We start from the raw sequence: 13,127 nt of genomic DNA, 5'->3' as shown, positions 1-13,127 counted from the left end.
GGTAACTAATTTTCACGGTGAAACATTATAAAAATCTATTAAATGTATCTTCATGTTGAATGTGTGAAATTTAGTCAATTGTAGGGTCCAAAATATTATGCAATCCAGACTTTGAACATACGTAACATTTTTTACAAAAGCGATAGACACGTCAACTGTGTATTTACAGTGTCTGTGTGGATATTTTTTAAACCTTAAACAAGAAAATGATTCCCTACATCATGAACATTCGTTATGGGGAAAAATATTACTTATGGCATAAAAAAAAATTGTGTGAAGTAAAAAGAAACATGAATAAAACACAGCATTGTAGTCACTAGCAGTAATATTTTATGTGTATCAATGGTGTCTGTGGGTGTTTTTCATATTGAGAAAGGAATATTGAATTTTCATTCATTATATACATTACAGGAAATTGATGGGTTAAACGTATTTCCTTTTTTTCCGAGGTGTACTGGCAACGTTGTGTGGCTATGTTATTCAATTAATGCTCAGATGAAAGAAAAGAGTTGAAATTTATTGTACAAAGAACTAACCTCCAATTTTTTTTTTTACTTCTTAGTAACTTTTCCCCACATTGAACATTCATGTAGAGAATCATTTTCTTGTTGAATGTTTAGAAAAATATCCACATATACAATTTTATTACCCAGTGCAAGTGCAAGTGTCTATCGCTTTTTGTACAAAAGTTACATATGTTCAAAATCTTGGTTGTGTTACTTTTTGAACACCCTGTATATGTATTTTAATTTCTTCATTATTTACTCATTGAGAATGTAAAGTAATCTCACGTACTTATTCATTCTGCTTGCAGCGAGATGGAAACCTTCTGGAGTCCGACGTAACAGTTGTTCTAGGCTCTGATAGAACCAACGTGAAGAGCAAGGTTGAAGTTGGCCCACCAAAGTACAGCATTGACTTAATAGTCACAAATGCAGACAAGCAGATCACTGCTTTCGGAAGCGTTGAGTTGAAATCCTTGAGGCACGTTGTTGTTGAAGTACGATCCAACTTTGTCGATGGCTACTTGACAGGCGACGGCGAAGCACGTTTGGAAAGCCTTGAAGATTTTGAGATTCGTGGAAACCTTGACAGTCCATATTTTGAGATTAATAAGTACCACCTGGAAATTAACACCAAAGCAGGAGCCAAGGCAGGTCGGGGCATCGCCATCAAGATAAAGGAACAGAATCAGAATATTCTAACTGGAAGGTAAGTTCATTTACTTTTCCTGTGCTATGTAGTTGCATGTACAGGGTATGGAATGTTCTTTCTTAGGGGACTTGGAGAATTAGAATGAAACCTTAAAAAATTAAATATTCTTAACAAAGGTTGTCTAGCTTCATGGCCTCTACATGCAGTAAATAATGCCTCCACGATGGTGCAGTGGTAGCATCATCTCCTTGTAATCAAGGTGACCCAGGTTTGATACCCGGTGGAGGCACATAGTGGTTCAGATTCCACTTTAAACTGTAGGTCCAGTCCCGATTAGCCTTACTGTGCATATAAAGTGGACTTAAAACCACAAATCAATCAATCAAACATGCAGTAAATACAGGGTGATCTGAACGAGGTTTTCGACTTGAGCTAACTCCACAGAGATAAGTCGCAGACATACAAATCTGGGGAGCGTGGGTAATTACATTAATAGCATGTTATTTTTAACTGTAAAGATACAGTGGAACCCCAATTTTATGTTCCCTGATTTTACATTTTCCCGCATTATACATTCAATCTTCATGGTCCCAACAGAGGAAAATGTTAATAAATTTTCCTCCATTTTTCCATTTTTCCGTATTATGTATTTTTCCAGCTGAGTCCCCTGAAAAATGTAAAATCAAGGTTGCACGGTAATTGTAACTGCTGTGTCACTGCTGTGCAGTCCATTCTTACTTTGTCAATTTACCTTGACATATTGAAAACTGGCTAATTTATTTGCCACAAGAAAACGTGATTTCTTAGATATCCAATTTGCTGATTTTATTTTTGTCAAAAATTCAGAAGAATTCCAACTTAGAATGATGTAAACATATAAATGCATACATACACACACCCACAGATATATACACACACCCACACACAGCCTGTACTCCTCTTTTGTCATGAACTCGGTGCTTCTCATTGGAATCCATTATTAACCAGCTATGAAGCAGAAGAGTTACTCTACCTAATCTCATCTATTTCTTCTAATCAACATACATCCTCTTTCTAGAGATATGGATAATATATGGAGCATAGTAACTAAAATAATGATTAGGGAACGGATTTTAAGGTGCAGCATCTTTCCAAAAATATAGCTATTTTCATACCGATCCTTTGAAATATGTATAGGGCTACTACAAAAGAAATAGACACTCAATGCTCTATAAATCCAAAATTATTTATGTTACCAGGAAACACTTTTCACTGTTTTATAAAGTAATTCTTTAAGTTTTGTTTCGGGAACTCACAGATGTTCATCACTGAAAATTATCCGCTCAATGAAGCGAACGTTTTCTTCATTACATTCCTGCATTTCAATGCAGAAATCTCGATGTTTAACCTTGTCATCTTCCTTTAGATGCTGTGATAACTTCAATCTGTAAGGTGTCATTTTCAGTCTCTTCCATAAAATTTTCCACACAGTTTCATGTGGCATTTGTAATTCCAAACTCGCCCTTGCTGTGGACTTTTGTGGACTTCACTGGAAAGCAGCACGGACACGATCCACTTTTTCTTCTGACACGGTGGGTCTTCCCAGACTTTTGCCTTTACATAAATATCCTGTTGTTTCAAATTTTCTGTACCAATTGTAGATCGACTGTCTGGTAGGTGCTGGGTTTCTGAAATGTGATCAAAAATGTTGTACGACAGTAACGGAGTTTGTTTTGGCTAGTTCAAGAACACAATATGATTTTTCAACAGCGTTTGCAGCCATCTTAGCAATTGTTGCACCGGAAGAACAATCAGTGACAATCATGAGATTAGCACCCCCCCCTTTTTTTACCCCTCTTTGATGCTTGAGCACCGTTTTCCTTCCTTTTCTTTCATGTTTTGTTAGAAAATTGGGCAGAGAAATAAATGATTTTCATTGTTCTTGAGAAGCTACAATAACTCTTATAGTCTCAATTTGTAGAGCAGTCCGAGAGCTATAAACTAATGTAATATAATCATCACAGCCCCAAAAGTTCCTAAGATATGTAATGTAGCAAGATCATGCAAGGTGCTGAGCTCAAAGCTTCAGCGAATTACATTCGAAAACATCAAATTGTTGAATGTAATCTATTATAACAAGTTGGTTAAAACCCTGTAAATGCCACATTTACATACTTCCCAAATATTGGTTTAAATAACCAACTCATTATCTTATTTGCTGCAGTGTTGAATAGCTAATGTTAATTAACTTATTTTGACCTGAATGAAGGCATTTTATCAACACCTTTTTGAAAGCTTTCTCAGAACCTTTTTTTTCCCTTTTCCAACCATATTTTTGAACCTTAAAATCCTTTCCCTAATAATGATAATGTGTTATTTTGCAAATCTTCCCATATCTCTGTATATCCTATTCTATTGTCAGTAATGAAACACTTATACTCTTTTTTGTTTCAGTGGTTCTATACAGAGGAAGGAGGATGCCAATTCCATTGTATATGAAGGTCAAGCAAACATCAAATACATGGAAGAGACCTACAAGCCTAGCTTTACAGTGACTTACAACATATTGACTGAGGCTCAGGAACAAGGACGTGAGGTAAGACTGTTTTGTGTCCAACTCCCTCCTTTTGGAATTGATATGGGAATTAGGATGGGCCAGTTTTTTCCACTATAATAAAATGTCGATGAAAGTATTCACTGATACTGGTATTCTGCAAATCAGATATACATTTGAAAATGTTCCATGTTTGTTCAGTTGTTACATTAATGTATAACATGGTGACGGCAGTAAATAGTGAAACCGGATATCATTTAGACAATTTACTTTACATGAATTACTTCATATTTATAAAAAGTAACAGCATTTAAGCACAATAACAAAATTGGGAATGTTTGCTCTAGCTACAAATTATTTGAAAAAAAAAAAATCAAATTACTAAAATATCTGTAATATTCCTCTCAAATACATCAGTATGCTTATGGGACAGAGGCTGCTAATAATAGAATTTGTTGAGATTGAATTGGGTCCTAATCAGCATCTGGAAGCCCATGCATAATTTGAAGTTTTTAATTTTAATTTTTTTTTTGTCTGAAACTGTAAGTTTTGGTTCTTAGGATATAATTTAGCCTTGGAGTCATTTTTCTAATGATGGCTTTCAGCCACCACTTTTTTTTTTAAAAAAATGACTACTACATTTGATTATTTAAGTTCTAAATGAGTTATCTGTGAAATATGCTTAGTCCATATTAATTTGAGAGGCACAAAGTGGTTCGGATCCCACTTTAAACTGTAGGTCCAGCCTCATTTAGACTATCCGTGCAGAAAAGTAGACTTTAAACAAACACTCAAAAAAATAATAAATTTGAATTGATGTTTACCTGAAATTCTGGGTGAGAGAGAGAGCTGAGTTTTGATACCAAGAGAATCAACGATTCGTCATGATCATTGAAAATAATTCATGTCAATTTGTAGCGAGTTGAAATGAAAATATCCAAGGACAATAATAACAAACATTATGCTAACTTATATTTATCTTTTCAGTTGAAATTGGAAGCTTCCGCTCCTACCAGCCACGGCAAAGCAACACTCAGAACAGAGTTTAAGGTCTCCAACAGGGAATTCAGATACTTCGACTCATTCTGTGACAACAGAGGCTGTTCTGAAGTACAGCTTGTAAGCCGAGACAGAAGCGAAGGTATGTGTTATACGCAACTGATTAAATAACAAGGAACTAATATTATTAACTTTAAGAAAGGTGTTTGAATCCTGCTTTAAACTGTAGGTCCAGTCCTGATTTGTAAGAATTTATGCACATAATCTTATGAATCATTCTATAAAGTGTTAACAGTATTGTAGAAAAGAATCATAAATGTTTCAAAATGTACCAGTAAATGCAATTGCTATCTACCTTCATTAGTATTTTCAATGTATGATCATAGTAATATGTGGGTTTGGAATCTTACTAAAGTTCCACCAGGCCAGGAACCTGTGGGGAGACCACCTTTATGGCAGTGACCCTGTGTTGCCGCATTTACCTGTGAATGAATATGTGGTCAAACAGCCAATTAGGCCACCGCTTTTGCAAGGGCGGACAACATTAAAATTCCCCTCCACAAAGCAGCCAGTACGGAAACAGGATTTTGTCAAAATAACCGTTCTGAGATGTGATTGCACACTGGTTTGTGCGCCGTCCCAACTTTAAGTCTTGCTTTATGTTGTTTCTCCAGTGGCATAGTGGTAACGTAATCACCTTGCAATCTAGGAGTCCCAGGTTCGATACCTTGCGGAGGCATGTAGTGGTTGGGATCCCACTTTAAACTGTAGGTCCAATCTCGATTAGCTTATCTGTGCATAAATGGACTTAAAAACAAAAATTCAAATTCATAACGTACATATACATATGGAACTTAAAGATATTAAATATTTATATTTAATGTAGTTTCTTGGAATTATTATATTTCTTTTATGCAGTACCGTAGTTGTGTACATTATATATTATAACTGTATATTCCAGATGTAGTGACATTTAATGTATATATTCAATATAATTCAGTGAGCAATAGATTCTACTATTATGTGTAATTGCTATGAATTAATGTATCTGTGATTAAATGTCTTAATTTTTCCCCTTCTGTTTACTTTATGAACTCTAGTTCTCTTATATAGTATATTTAGCCAATAGTAACAGAAATGTGACATTAAAGAAACTAAATCAAAATAAAATATTATGTATTTAACAGATACATGTGAGTGCGTTCTCTAAATTATTTCTTTTCATCTTCAGGTTTGATGGCAGTCGACTACGAACTCTCTTTCATTGCTAATATTGAGCCTCACTATGACATCTCCATCCCAAGCTTCATCGTGACAACCAAAAGCCAGAGACTCACATTTGAGCACAAGTTGGAAGTAAGGCTGAAAGATGCACAAAACAACCCTGGATACAGGGTTTATGTACAACCACAGGAAGCAGGCAAGTTTTGGCTTTTTAAAAATGCATGCTTGTACTCAGCATAATAGTGTGGTGTTTTGAAACACTCCAAGGAAAAAGGAAGAAGGAATTTCAGTAATTACTGTCGGATTAAAAATTATAGATACTCGAGTTTGGATTCCAATTAAAAATTAACCAATAGACCTACATAAAGACGAGTTACATCAAAATTTAGATTATTCAATTCTGCATTAATCTATGGTAACCAGTCTTTTTTCTGAGCAAGAATTCTGTATTTAATCGCCGTGAGAACAAAAAAATGTGCATTTTTTTTTTGTTTTGCAAACAGCACACAGTGATATCCATTGAAACATGGAAACTGCAGGCTGTCACTGCGAGTCAATGCAAGCAGTCTTGCCACGTTCCACATACATCATACTCCGTTGATTAACAATCTGTATAGAATCGGTTTTTGCATTGTGAATTGACAATGATGCAAATAGCTTGAAAACAAGACCAATATTGTATTTGTAGGACTATCCAATACTAAGAAAAAATTACGTAGAAATTTTTCAGCAAAAAATGCAGGCTCGACCAGGACTCGAACCTGGGTCTCTAGCATACCGTGACATTGCTCTAACCACTGAGCTACGCCTGATTTTTTGCTATCGCTGTTTTACCTGCATGAGATTCAAATAATTTTTCAAATAATTAAGAAAAAGTTGTTTCGCAAAATTGATAAGAACGTTTTTTTGACAAATTTTGAAAATCTAAAAATTAAGAATTGTGTTCAAAACCTTTCTGCTTACACAGTACTAATATTTCATCACCACCTGGTTTTATTTATAGAATTTCAAAGAAAGTGATTGTTTACAAAACAAAAATAAAAACTGCACATTTTTGTTTTCTGATGACAAAAAATAGAAGACATACTCGAAAAAAATTGGTTAGCATAGATTAACGCAGAATTGAATAATCTAAATGTTGATGTAACTCAGTTTTATGTAGGCTTACTGGTTAATTTTTAATAGGGATGGGACGATATGAAATTTTGGCTGATACCGATAAAGTACCGATATAAAATTAACCGATATTCTACCGATCCGATATAAAATTAGAAATGGTCCTGGAAGAACCTGAAAGGTTCATTGACCTCCTTAAAAATGTGTGTTTCAGAGTGACTGCAGTGCAAGAGAAAATGCATATTTAGACATTTACTTTTTAAAAAATTAGTGCATGGAGAATATCCATAAAAATTACAACAAAAATTGCAGAATTTTGCACAACTATCAGATATTTATCGATATATCGGATCGGTAAAATAATCGGTAATTTTACCGATACACCGATATGCCTATATCGGCCGATACCGATAGAGTACCGATTAATCGGTCCCATCCCTAATTTTTAATTAGAGTCCAAACTTGATTTTCTTTAATTTTTAATCTAAGTAAGTCTTGAAGCATTGGGAAATGATATAAAAAATATATAAAGATATACAGATACCTCTCCCAAGTGTCTTAACATTAGCAACCAGATGGATAGGCATTGCAAAAACTAAAGACAGAATTCCCTAGGCCTAGGTGTGAAACTATTCCTGGAATTTACATTCCTTTATATTTATAGATCCCAGTCAAAATATAACAATATGTTACCGTATTTTCCTGTACCTTAAAATTTTCTTCATTATTCCTTCCTTAACCAAAGGCATGTTTGTTTACACATGTATTTGAAGGGGAAATTATGACACAATCAAGTTTATGCATGAAACTTAAGTTTATAACATCTGCATTTAATTTGCATGTATTTTTATTTATCTAGTGAAGATTATTATGGTTTTAGATGCACTCGATAGGCCTACATAAACAGTAAATTATGTAATGAAATAGAGGAGAGGGCTGACCTCAGTGGCGAAGTGGTTAGTTAGCACAGCATGCTATGATGCCAGGGGTCCTGGTTTGAATCCATGCCTAGGCATGGATGTTCTTTGTGAATGTGCCTTCATGAATTTCATCATATCATTACTCATCTTTGCGACTAGCCAAAAATGGCAGAAAAGCAAAGTAAAATAAACCAAGTCATTCAATAAATGAAGGAGGGCTGGTGGTTAAATCTCGTAACCACTTTCCTTTCTATATATAGATAGATAGGTGTTTATTTACCTTTAGAATGTGTATATGCATGCACTATGCTACAATGCAGCCTTGGGTATAACACATCAGCACAATTTTTAATCCTCTGTATTTGATTGCTCATGTAAAGTCATAAAATTTTTCACTTCATGATTTTATTTTCATTGTAGGTATTGTCTTGACTCTCCTCCAACATGAATCTGCAGCTGTTGCAACCTACTCTGAAAATGCCGGAAACATCAGAGGAGACGTAAATATCTACTTGGACAGAACTCAGCAGCCAGACCTTAAGACTACCCTCACCCTCATAGCAGACAGGATTTCGCAAGGTGAAGGCATTGGATACAATTTGGAAGGAAGGATCCATCACCCAGAACTTAGCAGAGTAAGTTTTATGGACTAAAATGAGGAATATATAGTCTCAGAAATGGATATATACAGTATATGCCAAAAAATTCACACTTGATGCTGATAAAAATGACTTCACAAGCAATATTAACCCCTTAGGTGGGTAATTTTCAATGCCAAATCTCGTTCTTAGCGGGTAATTTTAAAAATTACAATTGCTCATCACTTTTCAAAGTGCATCTTCTATACTCAAACAAGATAGAAGACTCATTGTGCTGCTTTCAGCCATCGTTGTAAAATGCAAGACATCAGGGGTCTCGGGATCAAATCCCAGCCTGTGCATGGGTGTTCTTTGTGAGTGTATCTTCATCAATTTCATGATATCATCACTCATCCTCATTGTCACAATTAGCCAAAAGTGACAGAAAAGCAACCTAAACAACCTAATTCAATTTCCCAATCAAGAAAAATGCTTAGGTGGCTTCTGAATTCGCACACACCTTGGCTCTAAGCACAGATTATATACTGTATTATATACAAGTGAAAGATAACACAGCCAGCAGAGAAGCAGTGTCTCCATCTCGATGTGATTATGGCAAGTTAAATACTCTGGGGCTTCTGAGAGTGACATCACATTGCGGAAATGTTAACTAACTCAATATTAAAAGAAACAGGTTCGTAGCTCGTCATACGCAAAAGGAATGAACCAGAGAATGTCGAGGACGGATATATCCGTCAAACCCACTGTAGATAACAAGTGGTCATGATGGATATATCCATCATAGGAGTATGAATAAGGAAATACTTATTATATATTACCTTGTATAAATATTCTGTATAACTAAGTTGGTAGTAATTCTCTGATTGTTAGTGACAATGGTTCTGTATTAGCAATCAATGTTAATTTGGCATTATCCATTGTCCAGTGCTTTAATCTGTACTCATTCTAACACTATGACCTGAAGATGAGAGAAGAGGTGCTCTCTCGAAACGTAGTATTAGAATAAGTATAGTTTAAAAACACTAGACAATGGATAATGTCTAGTTAACATTGCATGCTAATATGAATTGTAGCTTTTCTGGCGACGTGATTCGAACAGGTGTTCTCGGGTTACTAGCCAGGTTAAATTGGACTTTGCTTCTCCAATTTAACCCAAAAACACCTGTTCGAATAATGAAGCACCACGTATTGTAGAAAAATTAATAAAAATATATTTAAAAAAAATTGATTGAGGTTTAACCATGTATGATCTTTTGTTTATAAAAATTCAACACTTTTCTAAATCACTTGTGAAATCATAAAATAAATAATCTTATTGCAAATCAAACATGTAATCAAATATATATAAAGTTCGATACCTGGTGGAGGCACGTAGTGGTTCAGATTAACTTTAAACTGTAGGTCGACTCCCAATTAGCCTTACTATGCACAAAGTGGACTTAAGACACCAAATCAATCAATCAAATATATAAACATTATTTTTATTTCTTATTGTCACAGCATTCTGAATATACCCTATCACATGATTAGCAGTGAATCACTATGGCTATAACAAACTTCCTAACATTTATACGCACAAACACATAAAGATTGCCTCAAAACACATATAAGATTTTTTAATTATGGTACTTCCATCACTAACACCTTTTAGTTTCTTGCATGTACATATTGCTTGCATTGTAGAACATTTTTTTTATTAATAAAGTTGAAGCAATCCTGAACAAACTTTCATTTTGCCCAAGTAATAATGATTCAAGTTTTTATTTAAATGGATTATTAAAACCTACCACTACTTTTAATTTCCATGTTGCTGAAGTAAAAGACATTGAAAGAGCAATCATTAAAATGAGTAGTAGTAGATGTGAGGATAGTTATAACTTAAGCTCCATCATATTGAAATATGGAGTAAATTTTATAAAGGAACCTTTAACTCATAAATTCATGTATTATTGGGTGTGTTTTCCATGAAGATTTCAAGCTTGTAAAAGTGATACCCATATTCAAAAAGGGTATTAAGTCTTTTCCTGATAGTTACAGACCTATTTCGTTGGTTCTTGTTGTATCAAAAGATTTTGAGATTGTCCTAAATAATCAGATTGTTGATTATTTTGAACAAAATAAGTTATTTAGTAAGTCTCAATTTGGCTATAGAACTGGGCTAGGTACTGTTATGGCTGCTGTCTCATTCTTGAAAAATTGTATATTAGGGTTAGACAGTAAGAAAGTTGTTAATGTGAAACTCTATGATTTGTCCAAAGCATTCAATACTGTATCTCACTCTCTTCTGCTAAAAAAGTTAAGATTTTATGATTTTGAGGATGGAGCACTGTCACTTTTGCAATCATATTTAAGTGGGATATCTCAGAGAGTAGTTTTTGAAGAAAAGGAGTCAAATGTGTTACCTGTTAAACATGGAGTGCTTCAAGGATCTATTCTGGCCCCTATTCTTTTTATTATTTACATAAATGATTTGCCATATAACATTTCAACACCCTCGGTCAGTAGTTACCTATTTGCTGATGATATTAATATCTGTTTGAACTCAGATTCTAATAATCTTTTGAGTCCTCATTAAAATCTACTTCCGATATTGTTCAGGACTGGTGTACTGCTAACTTGCTTTGTATAAACACTGATAAGATCCAAAACTTGGAACTTACATATAATAGTAATAATCATAATACAGAGCATGAAAGGTATTCTGTCACCTTTTTGTGATTTTTAATAGATAATTATTTGGAATTGGAGGATCATATCAGTAGAGTTGAATCCAGAGTTAGCAAAGGGGTTTATTTAATGCGTAGGTTAAGATTGTGTGTAAGCTTGAAGGTTCTAAAATGGTTTATTATGCACAGATACACAGTCAATTAAGCTGTGGTACCTTACTTTGGGGTCATCAGCCTTCAATAAAAAGGTTATTAAAATTGCAAAAGATATGTGTAAGATTAATGTGTGGTCTTCCACTGTAAGTTAAATTTTGTTAGACTAGGTATTATGACAGCTCCTGCTATCTTTGTATTCCAATGCCTGCTCTATATAAAAGAAAACATTCACATTTTTGAGGAGTTAGGGTTTTCACATACCTATCAAACCAGAAATAGAGATTGTTTAGGATTGTTTAGATGTAATTACAACAAGACACAAAAAACCTTTTACTCCATGTCAGTTAAGTTTCACAATACTCTCCCTCTGTCTTTAAGGCAACCGCCATTTTTAAAATTCAAAAGAAAAGTACAAAAAATATTGACTGATAATTGTATATATAGGGTAGAAGAATTCTTTGAAATTGATTTTGTTAGGTAAAATAGTTATGCTTGTAAGATAATAATGTTAACTACTAAATTTATGTAAGTGGTGTTACTTTTCTAAGATGCTGTTGGGATGTTTGTTTGTAAGATTTATATATACTTTATTAGTATAAGGCTAGGTTATATTTCTGACGATTGTAATACATGTGATGTTCTCATATGTTTCTACAATAAAAATTATTATTATTATTATTATTATTTCTTGTGGAAGGTTTATGGTTCTTACAAGCACATTAACACAATTTTTAATATAACTTTTCAAGAGAACACATGCTTCCTTCGTCAGATATTTATTCTTGTTTGATTAATTGTGTTTATGTGCTTGTATGAACCATTAACTACAAGACAAATAATACATCGTTAATACAATGTCTGCACTTATTGGGCCAGGATGAAATTATGTAAAAATAGTACATGTGTATGAATTTTGTTTGAAGGAAGTGTGGGGAAGAGAAAACTAGTTCCATAATTAAATGTGTTTAGTAAATAACAACAAAATTGATTTCCTTTATAAATACAAACCTATTATCGCCGACTTTCATAACGAAGTAGTTAGCATAGTAAACTACAATGCCAGAGGTCCCGGGTTCGAATCCAAGCCTTACATGGGTGTTCTTTGTGAGTTTACCTTCATCTATTTCATTATATCATCACTCATCTTCCCGATATAAACCAAATAATAAAAAGAAATTCAAAGACAAACCTATCATCAAGTGAACTTTCTCAAGGGATTGTTAGAAAGATCAACGTGGTAAAGAAATATATAATTTTGTTCTTTCTTTCCCCAGGACATTCTTGGCAAGGGCGCAATACATCTTGGAGGCCAAGAAACCATCCTTGACGCCAACTTTGACTTGGATCTCTTTAGCAGGAAGAACCAGAAGATCTCCGTCATTGCCAAAATAATCCACGCAGATACTCCTAGAGCTCACAACTTAACTTCAACATTTGAGATCAAGAGCAGAGTGAGTACATATCTTCAGTTTTTAAAAAAAATGCACATATTTTATGTGATGCTTGAAAATCATAATGTGTCATTTGCAGTAGTGGCAATTGGGTGCCAAAACTGGTTGTGGAGTAGGACAGTTTATTTTTTCTTGGTAGACAAGGCTAAGTATTAGAGGCCATACTGTGGGGGCAACTGTCCCATGCCCCCTCCCCCACACCTAATTGCTTTAACTGGTCATTTGCACATTTAATTTCTTTCAAGTTGGCTTCAGTGGCAGAGCGATCTGCGTAACATGCTACTAAGTTTGAACCCTGGTTAAGGCAT

General features: G+C 34.3%; 1 protein-coding gene across 1 annotated transcript in view; it reads left to right on the top strand.

The window, feature by feature from the left end:
* apolpp (retinoid- and fatty-acid binding glycoprotein apolipophorin) overlaps window positions 1-13,127 on the top strand; it is a 117,726-nt gene that overhangs the window by 69,812 nt on the left and 34,787 nt on the right. The window contains exons 28-33 of the mRNA XM_083138159.1: window positions 815-1,212; window positions 3,589-3,730; window positions 4,676-4,829; window positions 5,919-6,107; window positions 8,368-8,582; window positions 12,643-12,819. Of these exons, the coding sequence (XP_082994285.1) occupies window positions 815-1,212; window positions 3,589-3,730; window positions 4,676-4,829; window positions 5,919-6,107; window positions 8,368-8,582; window positions 12,643-12,819 (1,275 nt within the window). The remainder of the gene's footprint in view (window positions 1-814; window positions 1,213-3,588; window positions 3,731-4,675; window positions 4,830-5,918; window positions 6,108-8,367; window positions 8,583-12,642; window positions 12,820-13,127) is intronic.

This window comes from Lepisma saccharinum, chromosome 16, assembly GCF_977018435.1.
Source record: "Lepisma saccharinum chromosome 16, izLepSacc3.1, whole genome shotgun sequence".
Taxonomy (NCBI): domain Eukaryota; kingdom Metazoa; phylum Arthropoda; class Insecta; order Zygentoma; family Lepismatidae; genus Lepisma; species Lepisma saccharinum.
The sequence above is the reverse complement of the archived record's forward strand: the minus strand, read 5'-3'. Positions and strand labels throughout refer to the sequence as shown.